Source organism: Prionailurus viverrinus, chromosome F1, assembly GCF_022837055.1.
Source record: "Prionailurus viverrinus isolate Anna chromosome F1, UM_Priviv_1.0, whole genome shotgun sequence".
Taxonomy (NCBI): domain Eukaryota; kingdom Metazoa; phylum Chordata; class Mammalia; order Carnivora; family Felidae; genus Prionailurus; species Prionailurus viverrinus.
This window is the reverse complement of record NC_062577.1, coordinates 20,942,158-20,968,716: the sequence shown is the minus strand read 5'-3', so window position 1 is coordinate 20,968,716 and position 26,559 is coordinate 20,942,158. Positions and strand designations below refer to the sequence as shown.

The following is a 26,559-nucleotide window of genomic DNA, read 5'->3' as shown; positions in this document are numbered from 1 at the left end:
TCTGGCTGAAGATCGAGCAGGCAAGCCAGCAAACCTCAGTTCTACCTTTGTACTTAAGTAAAAAGTTTGAGGATTTCTCCTTAACCCTGGTGACATACGTGCTGTAGGGGAGTCTCTGTTAGATTCTTAGTTAGGTCTCCCTTTGGGTTAACTGTGTAGGGAATAATTCACATCCTGTCTCATGGTATAATTCCTGTATTATCTCAGAATATAGGAATGGGCCTCCTGTCTTGCACATGTCACTGAATTTACATCTATTTTCCCTTTATTAAAAAAATCAAAGTGCCTCTAGAAACGTATCCCTCCACTTTCAAGCAAAATTTACATGAACCATATGGAGAAGATAGATATGCTAATCTTTGTAAGAATTGGCTAAGGGATGAACTAAATTGCCTTCTGAATTTATTCTGTCCTGACAGATAAAGAGGCAGTTTCCTATCTTGCCTCATTAACAGGTAAGAGAGAATCTCACTTTTCTCTTTAAATGAGATTGAACCGATATATAGGCTGAACTCTATAGTTCTATGTGCATTTTTTTTAACCTGGGCCGCTTAAATCAATTGATATGCTTGTTAAAATGTGGCCTTACTCTAGACTTACTATATCAGAATCTCTGGGGGTTATGGACCAAACTTTGCGTTTTTAACAAACTTCCTACATTGTGAGTAACAAACTCCCTAAAAATCACTGTTTTATGGGGATAACACTCAGTTATCCCTACACACTCATGTGGCTAAATCTATTGGTCAATTCACTCAACCTCTCAGCAGTATCTGACCTGTTTATCACTCCCTCTTTCTTGTAAGCCCTTCTTTATTGGCCTTCTGGCACATTCCTCTTTCCTGATTTTCTCCTCCTGCACAGACTATTTCTCGTCCGTCCACCTTGCTGGATCCTTTTCCTTTTCTAGGGCTTGGTTGTGGAATATCTTCTTTTCTCTATTGATACTCTCCCTTATTATGTCCCATGGCCTAATACCAGTTATAAGCTAACAGCTACCAAATATCTATTCTCTAGTTTCTACCTCTCCACTGAGCTGCAGACGAGAGAATTCAACTACCCATTCAATATTTTCATGGGTGTAAATCAAATAACCATCTCAAACTTACATGGTCAAAAGAGAACTGGTGATTCCCAAGTCCAGTTTGCCTTCACCCTTCTCTTGCCCTGCTATCAGGTCCTCCTTACCAGTCTCCAAGTTCCCTTCTTATCCCTCTCCATAGTCTATTCACTGCAGAGAGGCCAGAGAAGTCGCCTAAAATTGTAAGTCACTTTGTATTCAATACCCTCCAATAACTTCTCTTCACATTTAAAATAAAAACACTTGGGGTGCCTGGGTGGCACAGTCTGTTAAACATCTGACTCTTGATCTCAGCTCAGGTCATGATCTCAGAGGTTCATGAGTTCAAGCCCTGCACTGGGCTGTGTGCTGAGGGCATGGAGCCTGCTTGGGATTCTGTCTCTCCTTCTCTCTGCTCCTCCCCCACTTGTGCTCTCTCTCTCTCTCTCTCTCTCTCTCTCTCTCAAAGTAAATAAATAAACTTAAGAAAAAAAAAAGAAACCCTTATCACAGTCTACAGCTCCTACATGGTCTGGTCTTTCCCTTTCACTCTTTAATCATTTATCATCCCTTGTCTCTTGCTCACACTGCTCTCAGCACATAGCCTTCCTAATGTGCTTATGGCTCCTGCAGGGCCTTTGCACTTGTTGCTCCTTATCCCACAGATATTCACCCAGCCTACCTACTCTTATTTGCACTTGAGTGTCTGCTCAAATTTCACCTCCACAGGGGGCTTCTCTGACCATCTTCTCTAAAATAAGACTTCTGCTTTATTTTTCTTGGAAGCATTCATTAGCACCTGATATCCCCTGATATATGTTTATTTATTTGTTTACTGTATCCTACTTTTGAATATAAACAGGAAAGCAGAGAATTTGTCTTGATCCCCAATTTTAGAGTAGGGCCTGGCACATAGTAGGTTATCAATACATATTTGTTGAGGTTGTAGGTAATTATTATGATGGAGCAAGGGAGAAAGAGTAAGTTAGGGGATTAGAAGAGAAGATCACGGTTGATCAATGACCAAAACAAAAATGCCCATAGTCCAAGGCACTGAAATTATGACTTTTTTTTATTGAACTCACTACAGCAAGTCCAATTTCCTGATATTAAAGCATCAATGTGGGAAAAACAATAAAACTGACCATGCTAGGTTTGTTTTCATATGGATTACACCATCAGCAAGGAATCACACATTCTAACTTCCAGGCAAATAACGTTTTTTGAGCATGAAATGATTTGAGAACAGATTTTTTTCTTAGGGACAGATTTTTTTGAACTGCCATTCAAATTACTGTTTATTTCTGAAACATGGTATGTTATAAAGCATTCTTCAGTGGGAGATATTTGTCAACTAAATGTCCATGGGTTACCTTGGTCTTCAAAAATTGTGATGTTAAATCTCTTTGCTGTTCCACTTCACTGCGAACATGATTGCAGAAGGCCACAGAGTACTGACGACTATAGAAGGGACTGAAGTTTTTGATGGTAGCCTCAGTTTTCCCTAGAAAAAATAAGAAAATTAGAATTTAGAAATGTGGCATCTCTTACAAACTAGACACATATCTACCCCACTAATACCACTGTTTTCCAGGGATTTGTTAGTTCACATTTCCTGAGAACTTTGCAACATGCCATACGTGCCTGTATCTCTCTCTCTCCTGACGTCATCTTGAGACTCTCTGCTGTCCCTAAGGACCATCCATCCAGTAACCAATACAATTTTTCTTCATCTTACATCAACAACCCATTGCCTTGGCTATAAACTCAGTCATCCTTCTAAATCCCTCTATGACTACCATTCTACCTTATCCAGTTCTCCACTCCAGCTTGTTTTTCATTCCCCTCTACCTCCAGTCATCCAACTCCTATGCAGTAATCCCAGGGGCCACCATTTCAACTCTGCACACACATCATTCCATTCTTCCTTTGATCCTTGAGGTTCCACCTCATCTCACTGACCCACAGCCCAGGATAAAATCGACCAACTGTTTCTTCTAGTTCTGCTCCTATGTTTCTGGTTTAAATTTTTTGTGTGACTCAAAGCCTTATATAATTACTATGAGGTAGAGGAAAACACTTTAAGAGTCTAGAGACCTGAGCTGTGGTCCCAATTCCAGGGAGACAGAAATCAGCTGGATGTCCTCAGTCAAGTCCCTCATTCTCTCCAGGCTCCAGTGTCCCTAACTATAAAGGAAAGTACTCACTAGTTCATGCTTTTCTTGAAATCTACATGACACTGAAGTACAACCCTGGAAGTACAGCTGCCTTACAATAGTGACCAACAACTGCATTATGATGACTTAGCACCAGAAGAAAATGATGCTTAGGATCAATCATGGGGGGAAGAGGGGTAGTTTGAGGACTCAAGATGGAGAAAGAGGAGGGTCAGGCTCTAGGAGTATTCTTTAACTTTTCCAACCTGTTCTTATTAGCTTTAGAGAGTAGGTTAAGTTGCAAAGGAGGGAAAGGAGAAAAAGAAATAGGGGAGAAAAGGCAAAGGAATATTCCCAGACAGATTAGAAATCCTCACCTTTCAAGGACTTGCTACAAAGTAGAGAAATAAACACAGGTCTCACTGGCTGTGCTTACAAGCTGTTAGTCCTTGGAATAAGATATTATCTTGAGAAAAAAATTAATGTGATATAACAATTCCAAAATATTTTAAAATATTTTCATGTGAGCTTCACATAATTTTTGTTTTCAAATTTGATATAGTCACAGAGATATATTAAAATATACTGGCAAGATTTGTTTAAAGCTATTATGCATATAAAATTTCAAAAATAAGTGAAGAGTTCTAACCACATAGATTGAGATACTCAATATGAGAACCTTGAATTCATAGCTGCCAACTTCTATACGTATGGAATCATAGCCCCAGACACCCATAGTGTATGAATACTCTTTCTATAGAGAATCCTACTTTAGATCAGGCATTTAGATCTACTCTGTATGAGGAAAGGGGGAGTTCTTCCCTATCCCCTCAATAAAATGACCTTTTTTGGTCATACTTATGGGCTTTAATAACTATTACTTGAAAGGTGTGTTGAGACCCACTAATAATAGGTTCTGTAGAAATGCAAATAAAAGCTCCTATAATTTGAATCAGCATGCTTTTGCTTGCTCTGTGAGTCTATGGTATTACTATTAATCAGTATTTGTATAATACTTTAATATACTTAGGCTTTATAATTATCTAATTGGTTAATATTTTTTTAGCTTTTATATAGTGCATAAGAAATAAAATTCTATATCCTTGTCTATAATTTTCTTACATAGGAGTGGGATATCTTTAGGAATTCCCACAATGAGAATGAGCCTCACCTCACCGAAACATAGAAACAATTAACAAAATCTGCCCTTTGGGTCCAAGTGACCACTATTTTGTCTCGCAGAAGGGCAGCCTGCTAATTTATGACACTAATTTTTGCACTCTTGCAAGCACTTGGATTTAAATGAAAGAAGGTGGATGCCATTTTATGATGAGCTCTACAAAGCTTTGAAACTTGATTTCCTGCCACATCACAAAGCCTCAGTAAAGGATGCCCTGCCTCTACTGAGGTGTTATGATGCCACCACTCCCTCCCAATGTATGAGAAAAAATGCTTCTGTGATTTGAGTACCAACACATCTTCCACCAGGCAGCATTTATAAAAAAGGGACTACAGCTTTCTATGGTAATTAACCTAACGACTGGTTCAAAATGTGAATGAAACAGCTAACTATCATAAGTTCTAGGGGGAAAAGAACCTCAAGTGATTCTCAAAATGTATCTCGATTTTAGATTAAGCCTATCTAAACCCAAACAAAGGAACACCTAAGTAGGGATCTTGACATTTAAATAAAAGCCTGGTGTTGGGGCAAAACACCACCGTGGTTAGGAAAATGGACTCTGGAGTCAGACAAACATGGCTTTGGGTGCCATCTCAGCTACTCACCAGCAGTGGGGCCTTACACAAGTTAACTCCCCTCCTCGTATAAAATGAAGACAGTGGGGCGCCTGTGTGGCGCAGTCGGTTAAGCGTCCGACTTCAGCCAGGTCACGATCTTGCGGTCCGTGAGTTCGAGCCCCGTGTCAGGCTCTGGGCTGATGGCTTAGAGCCTGGAGCCTGTTTCCGATTCTGTGTGTCTCTCTCTCTGCCCCTCCCCCGTTCATGCTCTTTCTCTCTCTGTCCCAAAAATAAATAAAAAACGTTGAAAAAAATTCTTTTAAATGAAGACAGAGGAGCAATCTCATCGTGTTACTGAGAGGACACATGTACATGAGCAGGGGAGGGGCAGAGAGGGGGAGGAGACACAGAATCTGAAGCAGGCTCCAGGCTCTGAGCTGTCAGCACAGAGCCTGATTCAGGGCTTGAACCCGCAAACTGTGAGATCACGACCTGAGCCGAAGTCAGAGGCTTAACTGACTGAGCCACCCAAGTGCCCCTGGATCTTGTCACTTCTATTCCCACAATATTTGTTGATCCACCCTGTTGCCCCCACCCAAACCAGTACAGCTTCAACACCATAAAAGTCTCTTAATCTGCCCTCAGTATTAATCACAGCAGAAAAAAACAAAAAAACAAAACAAAACAAAACAAAAAAAACAAAAAACCACCAAAAGCATACTAGCTCTCAGCTCCAAAAGAGGAACAAAAAAGTCAAAGCCAGAGTGGGAGTTGGGAATGCCAGTGCTGATACACAGAGCCTGGAGGATTATGGGAAGTAAGCCAAAGCTTGGTCAGTGTGGCCAAGACAGATTCTGGGGAGTGGCCAGAGTGAGTCCAGGGCTGACGGAGCAGAACATGAGAGGCTGAGTCCAAGCTGGCCACCATGGTTCCACTCACGAGAAAGCTAGCACAAGTTAACAAGGCCCAGACGGTAGGGTAGGAAATTGTCCTTCAGATCCAAGTCTTGCCCTTAATGCTCCCAGGGAACTCTTGAAAACCGTAAGAGGCATTCCTCATAGTCACAGAGGTACAATCCTCTTGGTCCTGGTCTGACAAGTTTCATTTGACACGTTGCTACAAGATCATTGTCACTACCTTCATAAAAACTTCAACAGTTCCCCATTGCCCAGAGTAGTAACCACTTAGCCCAGTACCAAAGGCCCTGTGATCTGGCCTCAATTGTCTTTATTTTCTACCTCTCCTACTCAAATGAAATCTCCTTGCCCCCTGTACACGCTTTCACCCCTCCTTTCTCCCGCTAAACGCCCTGCCAGTCACTTTCAGAGCCTTCAAGCCCAGATGGAAATTCCAACCCCAACAGAGGCTTTTTTGGCTCTCCCCAGGTGGAAACAATCTCACCTTCGTTTGTGTTCTCCCAAAACTGTGCTCCACTTTGCTACAGCTGTTTAAATATAGCTAATCTCTCCTCCAAGGGTATATACTGTATTTATGTACTTAGCAAATATTTGTTGAATGAATGAAAGAATGGTTGAGTAAATATTTAAGAATAAAGCAAAGTACAATGCATCATAATCTTGAAACCCATGCCAATGTCCCCAGAAAGGAGAAAGGCCCAATTCTCAGCTTGAATATTTGTTATTAAAAATATACACTTTCAAAGCTCAACTCATTTGTTTTTTCAAAAAAAAAATAAGACTCTTACTGATTAACTCCTTTTCAAAAAAAAATTTTTATGTTTATTCATTTTTGAGTGTGAAAGAGAGTACAAACAGGGGAGGGAGAGGGGGGCGGGGAGAGACACAGAGTCAGAAGCAGGCTCTGGGCTCTGAGCTGTCAGCACAGAGCCCGACAAGAGGCTCAAACTCATCAATCATGAGATCATGACCTGAGCCAAAGGCAAATGCTTAACTGACTGAGCCACCCAAGCGCCCCCTGATTAATTCCTTTTAAACTTTTAGATGAATTTTGTCCATGAAATTAGATGTGGAGAATTATTTACGAACAAACACCTTCCTTAGTTTGTTTATTTTTCTTGACCAGTCTGTAATCATGGGAAGTATATGTGTCTAGGTAAAACTTACATGAAGTCTGAATAGATTTGTATATTTTTTTATTCTAGAAGTTTTTTTGCTAACCTTCCAGATCTGTAGTAATTCAACTTAAATCTAGTCTTTATCACTAGTTTTCTTTCTTGAAAGATACTGTTTATAGTGGATTATTTCTAGTTTTCCCATCATCTGCACTGTCAATACAACTATAACCTGTTCTAAAATCTTCTCTGAAATATATTTATCCCTGCTTCAAATACTTTTAGAAAAACAGCTGATAGGTAGTGAAAGATATAAACAATCCAAACATTATTTTGCTATATTTCCTTCTAATATTTTTTATAATTATTTTTTAATAGTTTGAGAATGTTATATTTTGTGCCCAGTTTTATTTACTTAACATTTCATCTTTGGTTTTTTTTCCTATATTACCTTCCAAAAATCGCTATTTTCAGATGTCACATTTTTATTGTTACTATGAAGAAGAAAAATACAAACATTTTTAAAAAATGGATTTATTTTAACAAAGTGGCTATTTCCTGAAAACCGAGCCAAATCCAGACATTAGAAGAGGATTAATTAAGCCTTTGACACATTTTCGTAAACACTGTTGAGGTTTCTGGTGAAGATTAATTTGGGGGGGAGGGACACCTGGGTGGCTCAGTCAGTTAAGCATCCAACTTCGGCTCAGGTCATGATCTCACGGCCTGTGGGTTCAAGCCCCGTGTCGGGCTCTGTGCTAGCTCAGAGCCTGGAGCCTGCCTCGGGTTCTGTGTCTCCCTCTCTCTCTCTCTGCCCCTCCCACACTAGCACTCTGTCTCTGTCTCTCAATAATAAATAAACATTACACACAAAAAAAGATTAATTTGGGGGAATAAGAGAAGTAGCTCTAAAAAATATTTTAAATATTTATAAAATAGAGTATAATACCCACTATTGTTTTTCCCCCAGAGTTTCTTAAATTATAAAAGTTTAAAAGTCCTGATGAATTATAACATCAGTTATAGTTTCAGACTTCTGAGCATCATCACTGTGCACCTTAGGGTGGAGAAATCAGAAATCCCAATTCACAATACAAATGTGCAAAAATCTAATTACACAGAATAATGCCCAAGGATTCTCTCTTCCAGTAAATGCCTTAGAGAATGGGGATAAATTGGATTCTCCATAATTGAACTAAATGGTGTGTGTGTGTGTGTGTGTGTGTGTGTGTGTGTGCTTAAGCACAGTGATGTTTTTGAACAGATTCCATAGGAAAAGTAAAAAATTCTTCATGGGCAGCCTTAATCCCATCAACTCTCTGAAATTTATCTGGCAGGAACTCTACTTTGTGTTAAAAACAAGAAATATATAAACCAACTTATGTTCTCTATGATTTACTTCAGATATTAATCCACAGAAGAGAAACATAGAACTCTCCCAAGAGCTTATATTAAATATTTCAAAATCATGCCAGGACCCTCTGGATAGAAAACAGACATGCTTAGGAATAAACAAAGAACAGTTTCCTCGTTTCCAAAACTCATAGAGATCCAAAACTCTGAGTTAGGCTTGCACTATATTTGCCTTTGCACTGTTAAAGACCTTCAAGTTTTTGCAATCCCTGTTCTAAAAATGGGCCCAGTATCTTTAATACGGCCACAAAGCTTGACCTGTTAAGAGCATTCCATGAATCCGCATGTACTTACAGATGCTATGTAAGGGCCAGACACCAACTCCAGTGGGTGAACAGTGTGAAAATTCAAAAAGGAAAACCTAACTAAAACAGAGTCAGGAGGTTTGGCAGGGGAACTCTCACACCCTACCACTCTTCATTAATTGCAAATCCAATAGGAATAGATGGACCTAGCTGATGGATACTACTTTACTATCCCAACAGGAAGAAGAAAAGCTTTCCTCCTCCCCTAGCAATAGCCCCGCCAATGGGAGAAAGTCACAACTCAGCCAATGAAAAACCACTCTACTTCCACTCCCAGTTTACTCCAATTGGATTTTTTGTTTATGACAGCCTTCCCAACTTGCCCTTTACCTCTATAAAAAAGTGTTCCTCTCCCCTTTGTTCAGTGGATTTGCTTATGATTTTGCCATAGCTTGCTTGTCCCAGATTGCAATTCTCTGCTATTCCTGAATAAAACCCATATTTTTCTGGTAAAATAACTGGCAGCTTTATTTTGAAGGTTAACAGCAGAAATAAGAACAATGTTTTCTACAAGTGGCCACAGCACTGAAATAAATTAAGGTGCCCATCTATACTAGGGATTTGGTAGAACAATACCCTCACAGGTTAATAAAAGTAAGAGAAATGGAGGAGACACCAAGAAAGGGAAAAACACTACCGTGCTATACATTCCAATGCCCATTACCTTATCCAAGGGAAAATTTAAAATCCCTGTGGTCAGCTATTCCAGTGAACAGCTTTCTAGAACTTTGAGACCTTAAGTCTGCCCTCCTCTTTTTTTAGAGGAAGAAATTATAATAGTATTGTTGGAAGATAGATATGTATATAAATATACCTGTATTTTTATGTACGCATTTTTCTTTAGCCATAATTAGATGAAAGCTAACTTTAAATTTCATTTCATTTGGAAAAACGTGCTTGGAAATTTTCAAGATTATTTTGCCATTACCTCACAGCATGCTTCCAATTTTCCCATGACACATCTGATGAGAATAAATCTTGTTTATTTTGCCACTTCTCTAAGCTGTCTAATGTCCCCAAAGGAAGCTGCAGATTGGCTGTATTTTTCCTCATAAATATGAGAGGGAAGTGTGTGAAAAATAAAATTAAACCCATCTGACACAGCTACTTTTTCAGAAAGCATCACAAGAAGTATGAATTCAGAAGGAATCATGGTTGCCCATTAGACAGCCTTTTTTGGTTTTGAAGAAATACATAGCAGAAATTCACAAACTGAAATGAGATTTCCTTTGCTCCTTTTGAGTCTAATTATAGTTATTAAAATTTTTTGCACATATTTTATCAGAGGCTCTCAGATTATTCCAGAATCCTGAAAATATCCTTTGCTTTGAGATTGCGACCGTATAAATGAACACAATATGCACATTAAAAGAAATCAGGCCAGACTTAAAATAAACCAGGCAACAAGCCTAGGAATTTTACTAAGTGATTCCCCTTCCAACACAATAGGTCCTGGTGTCTCTTCCAGGTTTCTCTTTATTTTCCTAATTATATTCTTTTTTTCTTTCATTCCATTTTTCTTTTCCTCACACAGAAGTATATTTGCTTGAAATGCTTTCTACTATAGTTTCTACTTGTCTCTCAAGAATCTATACCATTCGTGTAAAAAAAAGTGCATTTTTTAGAGAACTGTATTTGGGGCCCAGATACATGTTTTGTTAGTCTGGGTATATGGGTAACGATAAGTAGGAGTGACTTGGCTAGGAAAATGAAAGATGATAATGCTAGGCTTAGGAAGGTGCAGGTAGAACTTCATAACCTAGTCAACATTTCTGTAGGCTAGCTAACTTTCTGAAACTATTTACAAGGCAGATAAAGTACTCATTAGTGAAAATTATTTTAGCATGCTCTAACTTATCCTCACAAGAATTTAAGAACTGCCAAAATGGTTCTCATTCCTATCCACTTAATTCAGTCAGGCACTGTGTCCTCTGAATACAATTTTCTTGATAACAACCCAAGTATCTCCAATAATAAAGTCAGATCTAGCACAGTCTAAAATATAGCTCATCACATGCTTTTTTGACAATCTGTTGCCAGCAAAATAGTTAATCACAAAATTAAAATATTCTTGTGTAATGTACATTAGTGAAAAATTATCCAAAGCGATTATATGTGATGCTCTAAAAAAGGAGACAGAAAAAGGCCCATTAACTCTCTAATAGAAATAACTATTTAGATAGTATCAAGTTCTATGGAAACCCCATTTTTTCTATGGAAATTGCTCTTCTATAAAGTGATTTTACATGGTCCTTAACAAATGTCCTGAAACTTTCTAAGTTTAGCTCTGTTTGGAGTCCAGTCCTCACAGGTGAGATTCATTTACTCTAAACTAGTCATTACAGGCACCAAGGAAATTAAATATGAAAAAGAACTATAAATAACTGGGACTGCCTTCCACAATATCCCTAAGAAAGCAACTTGAGTTCATCTGGACGGTAGCACAGATATGCCAATGCCAATCACATTCCAACTTCCACATATTAATGAAAAGATCAAAGTTACAGACCTCCAGAGCTAGGTGGGATCATAATAATAAATTCCAATGTCCTCCTATTTTCAGATCAAGAAATTAATTGTCCCGTGGTCATAAAACTACTGAGTAACAGAACATTTGTAAAATGTTTTTTTAAATCAATGTCAATTTTGGGGGGCACCTGGATGGCTCAGTCTAAGCATCTGACTTTGGCTCAAATCATGATCTCACGGGTCGTGAGTTCAAGCCCCGCATCAGGCTCTCTGCTGACAGCTAAGAGTCTGGAGCCTGCTTCGGATTCTGTGTCTCCCTCTCTCTCTAACCCTCCCCTGCTCACCTCTCTTTCTCTCTCAAAAATAAATAAACATTAAAAAAAGTTTTTTAAATAAATCAATGTCAATTTTTAAAAATGTTTTATTTTATATTTGAGAGACAGAGAGATAGTGCAGAGGAGGGGCAGAGAGACAGAAACAGAATCTGAAGCAAGTCCCAGGCTCCAAGCTGTCAGCATAGAGCCTGATGTGGGGCTCGAACTCATAAGTAGTGAGATCATGACCTGAGCCAAAGTCAAACGCTTAACCAACTGAGCCACCCAGGCACCCCAGTCAGTGTCAGTGTTTTTAGCAGTTTTTCTTTCTACTAAATACTACATTGATTTTTATAGAAGAATTCAAGCACTCCTTTTTTTATTAATGGAGGAATGTAAATAATCTTTGGTAATAAAAACCATATTGTCAGGAAGCCTTGTGAAATGATCTTAAATTTGAGTAGAAAGATTTTTGTTATGGCCAATTTTGTGTGTCAACTTTACTGAGCCATGGGGTGCCCAGATACTCTGGATGTGTCGGTGAGGGTGTTTCTGGATGAGGTTAATATTTGAATAGGTAAATAAAAAATGAAGATTGCCATCCCCAATGTTGGGTGGGCCTCATCCAATCAGTTGAAAGCCTGAATAAAACAAAAAGGTTGAGCAAGAGGAAATTTCCTTCTTTCTAGCTTCCCTGAGCTGGGACATTGTTTGTTTTTGTTTTTGTTTTTGTTTTTGTTTTTGCCTTTCAACTTGGACTGAAACATTGTCTCTTCCTGGGCTTCTAGCATGCTGGCTTTCACAGTGGAGCTATGGGTCTCTTCTGGGTCTTCTGGGTCTCCACCTTGCTGACCTCAGATCTTGGGACTCATCAGCCTCCATAATCCCATGAGCCAATTCCTTTCCTTATTTTTATTTTATTTTTTTCCAAATTCCTTATTTAAAAAAATATCTCTCTCTTTCTTCTGTTGGTTCTGTTTCTCTGGAGAACCCTGACTAATACAGATATAACCAACCAAATACATTATTGAGTCCCAAAACAATTACTAATTTATTTCATTTAATCTATACATATTAAACCGTTGGGTCAGTAACAAATTAAAAGCAATGCAAATGTCTAGTGCTTCAATATAATGAGTTCTAAATTTATCAGTACAATCAGCATGCCAATGTCTTTCAGAATACATTTGGAAATACATGGAATCTGTATTTAAAACATTCCATTAAATGATTTATGAAGGACAGTAAAAGCATTTGGCTCAGATACATCCCAATTGGCAGAAGTTGCCAGCAAGAAGGCAGAGACCCAACAAGGCTCTGGGCACAGGGGAAACGAATTGACCTTAACTGAGCACCCCTTAATCTCATTCAGGTGTTCCAATTAAATGGCATCACTGTTTCAATTAAAGCTACAGTCTTTGCTGACTAATAACATAAGGCTCCCTGGGAAATGCACTAATTAGGTAGATTTTCTTATTTACTGATTAAGAATGTGTTTTGTACCAAATCAAGGTTAAAAGGTACTGCTGTGAACCAGGCCTATCATCCACATGATATCTGAAATGTCTTCAACAAAGTTTTTCTGCTCTCTTCTCTGTTTCCTACTTTATATGAGTCAAGAGATGAGATGTGTTGCCACTAATAAGAAGGTTTTGCCTATGTCTGTGTTTTCTTTAATTATGAACTATTTCAAGCATATAGAACATAAAGTGAAGAATATATATTCCTACCATCCAGCTAAACAAAATCTTAACATATACCATATTTGCTAACAAAAGATTAAACAAAACATTACAGCCACATCTGTAGCCCCCTCTACCCTGCCCCACAACATGACTAGGCACCACTATACTCAAAGCGGTATTTATTCCTATAAGTCATTTTAGATTCTTACAACATAGGTAAATATCAATACATATATCCATGTATAGCTAATAGCATTGTTATGCATATTTTCTGACAACTTTGCCTGTCATTCTGCAGCTTGCTTAAGGCAGATAGGTAGATCACGTATATGTCATGTATATGTATATCATGTATATGTGTGATATGTATTTCTAGTATATTCATTTTAACGGATATCTATACTTCTAACACATCTCACGATTTATCTGTCTCCTTGTTGATGGGCCTCTCACTTATTTCCTCTTTTGCTCTTCTAATCAATGCTGTTGTGAATGTAAATGGGTCATAAGTATTAGTTTCTCTAGAGTGTATGTATAGAATATTGGGGCAAAGTGCGAGCATCTTCATCTGCCCTTGATATTGCCAAATTTCTCTCTGGGGGACGGCAGCCGGGGGGGGAGGGGGGGGGAAGCTGTGTAATTCACACCCTACCAGCAGCGTATAAGAACTTCCTTCCTCCCACATCTTTAGAAACTCTAAGTATTGTCCCACTTATACATTTTTGTCTATTTTGATCTGTAGAAAATGGTACCTTAATTTACATTTATCAAAGTAATAGTGAGTTGAGCACTTTTCCATATATTTATTGGCCAGTCAGGTTTCTTATTCTATGAATTCACATCCTTTCTCCATACATCTTCTTCTTACTGATACATAGTAAGGTACATAGTAAGATACATACATAGGTATGAATCCTTCTCAGATAAAAACATTTCTGTTGTCTTTTCCCCATCTGTGGCTTGTCTTTTCCCTTGGATTACAGAGTTGAAGAACAGTTTTAAAGTTTAATGAAGTCAGATGTAACTATCTTATTCTCTCTGGTCTGTGTTTTTAGTGTCTGGTTTAGGAAATCCTTCCTTGCTATTGTCTTCATAATGATATTCTCCCTCATGTTCTTCTAAAAGGATGTTAGCACAAGGCTTTTTACAACCTGGAATTAATTTCTGTGTGGATTATGAGCCATGAATCCATACTTTACCCTACAGATAACTAATTATTCCAGCAATATTTATTTTGCATTTCTTCCAACATGTGCCTATTTCTGATATATTCCAAGTTTGCATATTTGAATAGGTTGCTTTTGAGCTCTCTAGTCTATTCCATTGGTCTATTGTCTATCCCTGTGCTATTGGTACCATACTGTCTTAATTATTATAGTGTTAATACGAATTTCTGGGGGCACTTGGGTGTCTCAGTTGGTTAAGCATCTGACTTCAACTCAGGTCACGATCTCATGCTTTGTGAGTTCGAGCCCCATGTTGGGCTCTGTGCTGACAGCTCAGACCCTGGGGCCCGCCTCAGATTCTGTGTTTCCCTCTCTCTCTGCTCCTCCCCCACTCTATCTCTCAAAGATAAATAAACATTTAAAAAAATAAGAATTTCTGCCATCAGGAGTGTAAAGTCTTCCCACTTGGTTCTTCTTCAAATTGTCTTAGATATTCTTTAGCCAATGCTCTTCCATAGAGTGAATTATGTCAAGTCCCACAGAAAAATAATGTCAGGATTTTGATTGGAAAAACAGTGAATCTGTGATTATTATGAGGCTGATAGTTTTATGATATAATCTTCCCATCTAAGATTGCTGCTAGCCCAGACAGCATTTACGTGCAAACTAGGGAAAGGTACCCTTTCCTACAGCCAGCCTCACATGAGTGAAGAATGCAGCTCAGGCTGGTTTTGACCTCTGCTAACCCTTCTTTAGTTAGGAGCCTCCTGCTATGAACATCCTGAGTCATTGTAGACAGCAGCCCTGTTCTCATTCATTAGCATGGCATATCTCTTCATTTAGTCAAGGCTTCTTTAATGCTCTTTGATGACATTTTGTCATTTTTATTCATGAAGATTTTTGCACATATTTGTTAGATTTATTCCTAAACCCAATTTCATATGGATTTGTCTTGTTCTTATGAATGGAATCTTTTTTCTTTTACATTTTTAATTGATTACCAGCTCTTAACTTCGATATGTTTGTCTTATACGCAGAAACTTTATTTTTTTATATATGAAATTTATTGTCAAATTGGTTTCCATACAACACCCAGTGCTCATCCCAAAAGGTGCCCTCTTCAATGCCCATCACCCACTTTCTCCTCTCTCCCACCCCCATCAACCCTCAGTTTATTCTCAGTTTTTAAGAGTCCCTTGTGGTTTGGCTCCCTCCCTCTCTAACTTTTTTTTTTCCTTCCCCTCCCCCATGGTCTTCTGTTAAGTTTCTCAGGATCCACATAAGAGTGAAAATATATGGTATCTGTCTTTCTCTGTATGACTTATTTCACTTAGATAACACCCTCCAGTTCCATCCACGTTGCTACAAAAGGCCAGATTTCATTCTTTCTCATTGCCACAGAGTATTCCATTGTGTATATAAACCACAATTTCTTTATCCATTCATCAGTTGATGGACATTTAGGCTCTTTCCATAATTTGGCTATTGTTGAAAGTGCTGCTATAAACATTGGGGTACAAGTAGCCCTATGCATCAGTACTCCTGTATCCCTTGGGTAAATTCCTAGCAGTGCTATTGCTGGGTCATAGAGTAGATCTATTTTTAATTTTTTGAGGAACCTCCACACTGTTTTATACCCAGAAACTTAAAAGAAAAAAAAACTCTTTAAATTAATTTATCTTTAAATTATCTTGGATTTTCTATGTACTCAATCATATCTTCTGCAACAAACTTTAAAATTCCTCATTATACCATGCAATTGCCATTCTAGAGTTTATTAAGTCCCAACATGAAGGCACATTTTAATTACATGTGAGAATTAAATCAAATGGGTTATTTCAGTTTAGAAAAAGACTTTAGATTCCTAGTTAACAGATCTGGAAAATATATGGATAGAGTAAACTGATTTTGTTTGCCATTTTTGCTCCCAACTATAATTAGTCCATTATTAAATAAAAACATCAAGATTTGTGTTTCATTAAGGATTCATTAAATTAGTGTGGTTCAGCTTGAGTTTCTGTACCTTTTATCAAAAGCCTTCCTTTTAAAACAATTTTTGTAGTCACTGCAACATATTCTTTTTTAAAATTAAGGGATCTAGAAAAATAGAAAATTCTATTCCCTACCTCAGACCCACTGAATGAGAATGTACTAAGACTGAATGGAAATCCTGTCTTCTCAATATATTCTTCCAGTTGAGTCTTATGATCAGGACAGTTTGGTATTTAATAGCATCCCTGCAGGCGTCCCAACAGTGCAGAAGAGAGAGCAAAGCTGTCCGTTTGGCTCCACTACAAACAAATGAGCTCCAGACTGGGCTGGACTCAGCACTATTTAGCAAGCCTTTTCTCATGCTCGGTGACTGCCTTGTCCACTCTCCAAAGCAACTACTGCACCTTCATCAGTATCCTCAGGCTCCCTTCCCCGCTCTCCCTTTACTCCCAGAAGACTTCCTCTTTCCAGAAAATAAAGATACATCTTAATTCTCTCCTATCCACTCTCAAGTTCATCCCTTGTCCACTATACTTTTCCTTTTTCCAGCCTGTCTCAAAAGGAAGACATCCCAATCCACTTCCTCCAAACGCTTACCCCATCAATGATGCACCTTTTCTTGGATTGTCATTATCTTCCTTTTCACTGGGTTTTACTTCAAGCCCCAAAATGTGGTCAAGTTCTGAAGAAAAAGAAAGTACTCACCTACCTCTCAGGAAATTGCGCTCTTTTTTTTCCCTTCACCATCAAACCTCTTGAACAGTATTCCAGATTCCTCACCTCCTACATGCTTCTTAATCAGCCACTCTTTCTGGAAACACAATCCCACTGCACAGGCTATATACACCCCAATGATTCTCACATGCGTGTCTGCCATCCCAACCTCTGCTACATTCTGTCACAGATTTCCTACTGTCTATTGCTAAATAACTCCATAGCTCATTGAAAGTGCATTTCTTGTCCCTGACTCCTAAGAGCCTAGAAAGGTCAGTACCAGGCACATAGTATGCCTTGATAAATATCTGTTAGATTGACACTGCAATATTAGCAATATTAGTTCTATACTGGATGCATTTTCTCTGCCCATCTTCTCAATCTCTACCACCTGTTCTTAGTCTCTTCCCAGGACTAAGGGGAAAGCAGATGGGAAATTAGTTTGCAAAGCAAATAGAACATTTATACCAACATTTAAACCTGTAAGTACCTTTATAATTCTTTAGAAAACTCTATTCCAAAACTGTTTCTTTCATACTATGAGTTTATTTTCCCCTCATCAGGGGACCAGAAAGGCTTTCAATAAATAATAATTTGTCAGAAAGCAATATATTTAGCTATATACTGATTAAGTATGAGACAAATTGCAAAAAAAAAAATAAATAAATAGGTAATCTTAAGCGTTTAGATATCTGGTACAGGGGCACCTGGCTGGCTCAGTCAGTAGAGCATGCAACTCTTGATCTCAGGGTTGTGAGTTCAAGCCCATGTTGAGTATGAAAGCTACGAAAGAAAGAAAGAAAGAAAGAAAGAAAGAAAGAAAGAAAGAAACCCTACAAATAGATAATAGATACCTAGTACAAATTGGACTGTCCTCATCTGTTGATGAATCAAACTAACCCCGCAGCAGCCTGGGGCTCATAGCAGGAACACTTTATTCCTTTTCTCTAAATCCAATCTGAGCTTTACTGTTCCACTGGGAGCAAATCATCAAAACTATACATTTACAAAGAAAGTTGTAAGGTAAACATATAGATTAAGACCATGCTTACATGTCACAAAAATAATTGGTTGATTTAATCCAACTCAGCATGAAGGGGGAAAGAATTGAGTTTAAACAGCGTGAATATTGGAAATTTGCTACCTATTAGAAAAACAAAAGTTTCAAATTTATGCTGGAAATAATTTTAAAAGAAAGACCATTAAGAAGAAAATTAGTGAGATATTTTGTCATCTGTTTTCCTGTTTTCTGAGCAGGGTGTCTGTGGTGCTTGGACTTGTCTATATTTGGGTAATGGCAGCAGGTGAGGTGTACAAAGCAGCTGCCTTTGAACTTCCTGGGGGGGGTGGAAGACATTCTGTAAACATCCTAGGTAATGAGCATAAAATATATCTGAATACACAATGCCTTCTATGAGTCACAGGTTCTTTAATAATCTTTAGATAAACAAATAAATAAAACAAACATTAAACATTAACCAAAAAACAAGTTTTTAAACCACACATACTCAAAAATAATCTCCAGATGGAAGGAAATTCCCTTAGGAAGGAAAAATGAAAAGTTTTGTCTCAGTTATGCAGGACTAGAAAGAAAGAAAAGAATATATACACATATATATATATATATCACATATATCTTATATATACCATATATAGTTATTTTCATATATATACATATATATATACATATACACACACACATATATATATATATATTATGGTTTTAAATAAATAAGACCTGCCAACCAAAGCCAGGAAAATGAATGGACAGGAAATGAGGCAAACTTGAAAGAGGAAGTGGTTTTGAGCCGTCAACAAGAGGGGATTGAAGAGTAGGAAACCCACAAGATGGGTAAAAATGGAAAATCAAGGGCTTTATCTTAAGAAAGAAACTCAGCCCATGACTAGATTATCAGAAAGATGCATAACTCAACCAATTAGTCGTTTATGGCTATTTAAAGAGACTGAGAAGATAATCAAGAGAGAACAAAAAGAAAGAAGTTGTATTTCCCCTCAAAATATTCGTAAATCATTAAATCATTAAAAATATAAAGGAAAAATTTTATTTATTTTTTATTTTTTTCTTAATTTTCAGGTTTGAAATAGAGTGTGAGTGGGGGAGGGGCAGAGAGAGAGGGAGACACAGAATCCAAAGCAGGCTCCAGGCCCTGAACTGTTAGCACTGAGCCCGACACGGGGCTTGAACTCACAAACTATGAGATCATGACCTGAGCCGAAGTCAGATGCCCAACTGACCGAGCCACCCAGGCGCCCCTAAAGGGAAACAATTTAAATGTAAAATAAGAATATCTTTCTTTTGATTATATAACCATCTGGGATTTTTAAAAATTCAGTACTTTGACCTTAGATATCTGAACTGTTATAAAACTTGGTAGTTTAGCTGCTACTTTAAAGTTATATAACAGTTGAAGCAAGTAAAAATTTTCTTCCATAAAAAAGTAATGTATTTCCTGATCTTAGAAATAAAGTATGGCATATTTTAAGTTGAATGCAAACATTAAAATATATTTGTGAAAGGAAACTAACATAGCATGTAAAAATGCACATCATAAAAGTAAGCAACACCAACAGAAAAGTGAACATAGACTTTTATAGAGAGATCACAAAGAAGTTAAAGAAACAAAACCAGATGGGCAGAGAAAAAAAGACTGGAAGGACCTATATTAAAACAATAACAGTGGTTACCATTGAATAATAGGCCCATGGATGAAATTTTTCCCTTCTATTTTTATAAAGGGCTATGCTTTGTAGACATACTGTATTTTTAAATAGGTAATAGAGAAACTTTCTCCAGAGAAACAGTACAGACAAATAATAACCTGCTTAGTAAAGGTTTAAAAACCCTGGGTAGAAAGTACACAACTGCACATATAAAACCATTCTGCATTATTAAACTAGTATTTAAAGATCAAGGCAAATAGGTGTCCCATTAACTGGCAGAGCATGGCATAATCAATCCAATCATTTTAAGAGTAGTAGTAATCAATAGTAATCCCTGGAAAAGCATCAATTCTGCCATCATTTTTGAGAACATTCAGACAGTTGAAATAAGCAATTGATTTAGCTCAACTATAATTCTGTGCTTGGGTTATTTTAAACACATAGTCCCAATTTTAAAGAACCAGTAATTACATAAAAATACCAAGTTTGGCTTAATTATTTTTCTCATTTTTTTTGCTTCTATATTACAATTTTAACACATGATTCTGTCAAAATATATTACATGTTTATTATGTGCACACAATTGTAATAAATGAATTGATGCAGGTCAAAGTAGAAAAAGGAACAGGCCCCCCCACTCTCCATCCTCACTGATTACCTTCTTCACTCCCTTATTTTCCCCAGGCCCTTGCTGCTGTCCCACTCACCTGCACACGTACAAGTAACTGTCACTGTGGAAAGATCTCACACGTACTGGGAAGTATAATAAGCATGTAAAATACAATGACACAAAATCATTTCCTTAACAATTCAGTGTAATGTAATTTCTGCTCCCAACTATGACCTTGGTGTCATGGGTTGTCTATAGAAAGTCCCCTCCTTGGAATTCTAGTGAGTCCTTTCTAAATCCCAAAATACTTTACTCTTTTAATCAGTGTTATTAAAGCATAATTTGCACGCAATAAAATTCACTAATTTCAAGAGTACAATTCAATGAGTTTTGACAAATGTTTATAATTGTACAACCACACTTGATCATGATATAAAATACAAAATATTTTTAGCATTCCAAAAACCCAATTAAAAAAAAGTCAGGCTATCTAATAAATAATTACTTTTATTCCCTTTTAAATATTCAACTACCCTAAAATCATAATATTTAAAATGTTTCTGGGCACCTGGGTGGCTCAGTTGGTTGAGCATCTTACTCTTGATTTCAGCTCAGGTCATGATCTCTCATGAGGTCCAGCCCCACACTGCACTCTGCATTGACAGTGTGGAGCCTTTTTGAGATTCTCTCTCTCCCTTTCTCTCTGCCCTTCCCCCACTCATTCTCTAAACAAACAAACAAACAAACAAACAAACTTTAAAAACAAACTAACAGGGGTGCCTGAATAGCTCAGTCAGTTAAGCATCTGACTTCAGCTAAGGTCATGATCTCGAGGTTTGTGAATTCAAGCCCCACATAAGGCTCTCTGCTGTCAGAGCACAGAGCCCACTTCAGATCCTCTGTCTCTGTCTCTCTCTCTGCCCCTCCCCTGCTCTCTCTCTCTTTCTCAAAAACAAAAAAACATTTAACAAACAAACAAAATATATGTCAGTTCCATGAATGCTTAGTCAAAAGTGTTAAAGAGTATACCTGCTAGATTAGATTATCACGAGATGCCAATAGGAAGATTTGTCTCACTTGTACTGAGCATTGTGTTTGGTGTTTAAAACACCATCACTTTTCATCTTCTAACTAGCTGTGAGACCACCCCCAGCAGATGAGAGCAGAAGCAAACCTCCAGAGATAGCAATAGGAGTAATATTTAAAAAACAGGAATCAAGAACTCTTCCAACCCCAAGAGAAGTCCAGGGAACATCCACAGGATCCGTACACCCAGGTCGCGCTGAAGTTGTCCACTTTCATGCTCAGTGACCAAAGCCACAGCTCTATCTCTCTCACACTTTGTCTCCTGCAGACTTTTCAGGACTATCCAGTTTTCTGGGCCTTTCTTTATCCTCTTTCACAATGTCCTGCTCAGTGTTTGTGTTTTTGTTTTTTAACCAGTAAGTGGCTGGAGGAAAAGGAGTAGGGTAAAAATCAAATATATCCATGTTTCAAATGATCCGCAATGAAATAAGAGTCTTCAGAGATGAAGTTCTAGGCAGACTACTGAGAGGAAAGTTTGAGTTGCATTCAGTTTAGAGTCAAGGCTGCCAAAATATAGATGTATCTATCAACCTTCCTCCTGTACGATAAAACAACTGACAGTTTGATTTCTCTTGGCAGGTTTCCCACATCTCTGTTTGTGGGGATATACTCTGCAGTATCTGGATGCCTGAAATGAGCGTGCTCAAAGTGATAAGAATGAAACTGACTCAGGGGGGGTAAGTTATGTGATTTCAACACAGGTTTTCCTGTATGTACACGGAAAGATATGCTCTACTAAATGAGGACCGGCAAGAAGTCAATCAGACAAGAAAAGCACAAAACCATCCACTGAATAAACTCCTAACTGGTGCATATTATGGGTGGAAGGGAGCAAGGGCAAATTAGGCGTATGATGCCTCTACACATAAATATACAGGTACCAACTTGGGAAACAAAGTTTAAGGGTATGGATGCTCAGGGCTTCAGCCTCCCTCCTGGCAGAGCTGTTTGGTAAGAGGAATGTGGTCACCAAATGTACACGATGTTTTTAGGACATATGTTAATGCACATCCGCAAAACAGAACCATAAGGGGATGTGACTCAACTAATTTAGTCTTTAGTGATAGATGCAATACTTCAGCAAGAGGTAAGAGGGTCTCTGGCCACGTTTTGATGTAAATGTGCTTCCTTGCTCCTCAAATGCACATTTTCTCCACATTTCAACAATTCTACATTGGGAGTGTGTCTTATAATCAATGGGGTCTTACAATTGTCTGCCATGAATTTGCTATTATGACCTGGTTCCACGAGCATGAACTTGGTCACAGCCATTCATTTTGCAGTCACCTTAACTGGGCTTTGTTTTATAGCTAGTGTTGGATTTCATTGCCATTTTTATATGTCTTTAAAAGATTATACTGATTCAACATCAAAACAAAAATTATTGTGTAAATAGAAAGGCAGGCGAATGTGGTTGCAGGATAAATTTAACATTAATGGAATAAATATTTAACTTTGGAAAAATAACCACAATTCCCTCTTTGATTGCAAAGCAACAGTTAATGGTTGTATGGGATCTAAACAAGAGATAGGGGAGGTTGAGTTGCATTTTGTTAGAAAGATCCATGAAAAGTACTGTCTACCACATGCCAAGCAGTACAAGTGAAAGCAGGCAAAAGGGCCAGATACCTCGGAAGAGATGCAAGGAACGTCAAAGCAATGATAAGCCAGGATGGTCAATTCAGGTGTAATGCAGGATGATTGTTAAACATCGTTGGCAGCACTTTTTTTCTTAATGGTACATATGACCTTATAATTGAGGTCATATGCAAGTCAGTGAAATACCACAGTCAAGTTTGTCTTCAGCTCCCTTCTCTCCAGATAGCTCAATACACTTCCCAGGTGATTCTGCCTCTTAGTATCACCTCTCTCAGGAATACTAATATTTGAAATACAATACCTAATTATAAAATGAAATATGGACAACACTGCTTCAAAACCCTAAAACTATTTTGCATTATTCCTTCAAATAATCCAGCTTATGGAAAATCATAGGTTCAAATACACTTGACTACTTTATTGGTGGCTACAGATCGTCAATTTCATCCAAAAATCATGAATTCTTTCCTCTTCAATATTTGGCTTCTTTGACTTGAATTTTATGATTTGTCTTTCAAGAGTCTTGAAAGCTATTAATGTTTGGTATAGGATTTAAGAAAGACAGAGTCTGGGCATAATCAAAGAAAAACTTATCTGCCTCTCTATTCCTTCTTAGCACCAGTCTCTTTATATCTGTTTTCTATAGCATATAGAAAAGGCATCTCTTTATCCATACCAAGGACTGCCCAAACCCTTCCAACAAAAGTAGAAACACATCAGATGGCAATTACAATGGAAAACTCTCAATAACCCAGAAAACATGACAAAAATGCTGTCCAAAATTTGTTTGGACACAGAGGAATTTTATTTATTTGTTTGTTTGTTTTATTTTATTTTATTTTATTTTATTTTGAAAGACAGAGAGAGTGGGGCAGGGGCAAAGAGAGAGGGAGAGAGAATCCCAAGCAGGCTCCAGACTATCAGGGCAGAGTCCAATGCAGGGCTTGATCTCATGAACTGAATCGTAAGATCATTTCCTGAGTCAAAATCAGGTCAGACACTTAACTGAGTCACCCACGTGCCCCTACACAGGGGAATTTTAAAAAGTAACTAGACTGGAAATGCCTGGCTGGTTCAGTTGGTAGAGCATGTGACTCATGATCTCAGGGTTGTGAGTTTGAGCCCCACATTGGGCATGAAGCCTACTTAAAAAAAATAAAAAAGTAACTAGACTGAATTAAATACAAACTGCCAAGTTTAACACTGAAAACCCTTCCAATACCCATGAAATATTCCCAGCTTACATTTTACTCTTACTTCTACTACTTCCCTACATTCCCGTCAAACTAGACTATTGTTCTGCCACCATGACCAGTACCTTCCCATGTCCCTCTACCTAGAATGCCCTTTCTCCAAGTCCATTTCAACCCTTCAGAATCCTAATAATCCTTCGAAGTCCATTAATTCAATGGATATTAAACACAGTCTATGTACACAATACTAAGGATAAAAAAAGTAATTTGGAAGGTTCCTGCCCTGAGGAATCACCAGTCTGACCTATCTTAAATATATCTTCTGCAAAGCCCCATTAGATCCCCTCAAATACCTGTGATCTCTCTTTCTTGTAAATCTTCTTCTCTTGTATGATTTCCACTAAAGAATCTTGTACTAATCTCCCACTATATACCAGAGATAATATTGGGCACATTTGCATACATTTACATTATGTAACCCATACAAGAACTTCACCAAGTAGAGTCTCCATAGACCCACCAGGCACATAAGAAAACTAATGCTCATAAATTCATATTCATGGCAAGTGTCCTGTTCAGCATCAGAATCAAGGTCTATTGGTTTTTGTATCCAGGGCTCTTTACATCAACATTTCAACAGCATTTATGTGATTCTATTGTTTGTGTGATCATTTTGCTTTTTTTTTTAATGTTTATTTATTTTGAGACAGAGGGAGACAGAGTGTGAGTGGGGGAGGGGCAGAGAGAGAGGGAGACACAAAAACCGAAGCAGGCTCCAGGCTCTGAGCTGTCAGCACAGAGCCTGATGCGGGGCTCGAACCCACGAACCGTGAGATCATGATCTGAGCCGAAGTTGGACGCTCAACCAACTGAGCCACCCAGGCGCCCCCATTTTGCCTTCTTAATGACAATATTTTATTTTTATTTATTCTCTATCTTTATTTTCTATTTTTCATTTTTATTTATTCCTGTTTTAATAAGAATCGAAACTTATTCTAATGTATAGTTTGAACACCAACTATATGAAATATCTGGCTTAGAGCAAGTGCTCGAAACTTGTTTACAAAAAAAAAATGTGTTCCAAGTATTCTGGTGAACGCCAGCCAATGCTGGTTCATAATGATGCAGAGATGAGGGTCTAAGAGCAGCCTCCTCCTCGACATTGTGAGAAGTGGGGACATTGAGAACTCACTGGTCCATGAAAGGGTAAACAATCTATGTTGACCTGATTGCGACTGAGGCCTAAAGTAAGCAACACGCTGGTAATGTATTAAAAGAAAAAAACATATGAAAAAGAGAAGAGGAGTTTGCAAGAATTCAGACTGGTCTGATCATGCTCTGTTCACAAATGCTGGGTGAGATGTAAGTACCTAGGACCAAAGAAAGCCTAGGTAGGTAAATTGCAAAGTCCGAATCCAAGGATTCCAAATTAGTCAAGAGCTAAGGTTGTTTTTTAAGCTTTGACTGGGACCTGGGATCCAGAAAGAAAAACATTCCTCCTTCTCTAGGAACTTATGTAGCTGAGAGAGAGCTCAGCTCGAGTCTTGAAGGAGAAGAAGCTACACAGGGAGAAAGGCTATAGGCTCACAGTTGAAAGCAAACACAGACTAACCAGAGAGACAGGATTTCAGAGTTGGAAGGAATCACAGCTATTTCCTAATCAAACCTACTCTTGTGATAGACACAAAAACAGGGGAGTTGAATCTATTTAAAGGTTACACTTAGGCTAAGCGAATTCAATAACATGAGCTTGCCCAATTATAACTGGCCTCATCCAAATATAGCTGTGCTCCCAAGATTCTGTCACCAGGCAGTGAAAGCCATATGCATGCAAAAGGAATGGATATATGCACTGCCTGAGCCGTGACGGACACTGGGAGCAGCGGATCACGGGAGAGAAAAATCACTGGAGTGCTCACAGATTTGGGGAGTACAGTTCTAGAGGCAGACACTCTCTATTTTTGATCCCCTGGAAAGTGAAAGTAGAAAGCTCTCCGGAGTAAGTGGGATGAAGAGCCACCCCAGGGAGCTCTCTGTTTGTGGGGTCTCATATTTATCATATTCCCAGACTGCTGTCTCTCACTATGTACTAGTTTCCTGTGGTTGCCGTAACAGACTACCAAAAACTTAAAAATAATAGAAACGTATTATTTGCTTCCAATAATAGAAACGTATTCTCCCACCATCACAGAGGCCAGAACTCTAAAATTCGTGTCACTGAGATGAAATCAAGGTGTCATCAAGGCCACACTTCTTGTTTGTGTGTGTGTGTGTGCGCGCACGCGCATATGTGTGTGTGTAGGTGTGTGATCTCCCTCTGCCTCTCTCATATAAGGACACATGTGA

At 38.2% G+C, this 26,559-nt stretch overlaps 1 protein-coding gene and 1 non-coding gene across 2 annotated transcripts in view; one reads left to right on the top strand and one right to left on the bottom strand.

Moving 5' to 3' along the window:
- Positions 1 to 26,559, bottom strand: part of NIBAN1 (niban apoptosis regulator 1) — a 151,584-nt gene that overhangs the window by 84,967 nt on the left and 40,058 nt on the right. The window contains exon 2 of the mRNA XM_047840839.1: positions 2,434 to 2,564. Coding sequence (XP_047696795.1) covers positions 2,434 to 2,564 — 131 coding nt within the window. The remainder of the gene's footprint in view (positions 1 to 2,433; positions 2,565 to 26,559) is intronic.
- TRNAM-CAU (transfer RNA methionine (anticodon CAU)) lies at positions 24,084 to 24,156 on the top strand. Its single transcript has one exon. It is a non-coding gene; the product is annotated as a tRNA-Met (tRNA).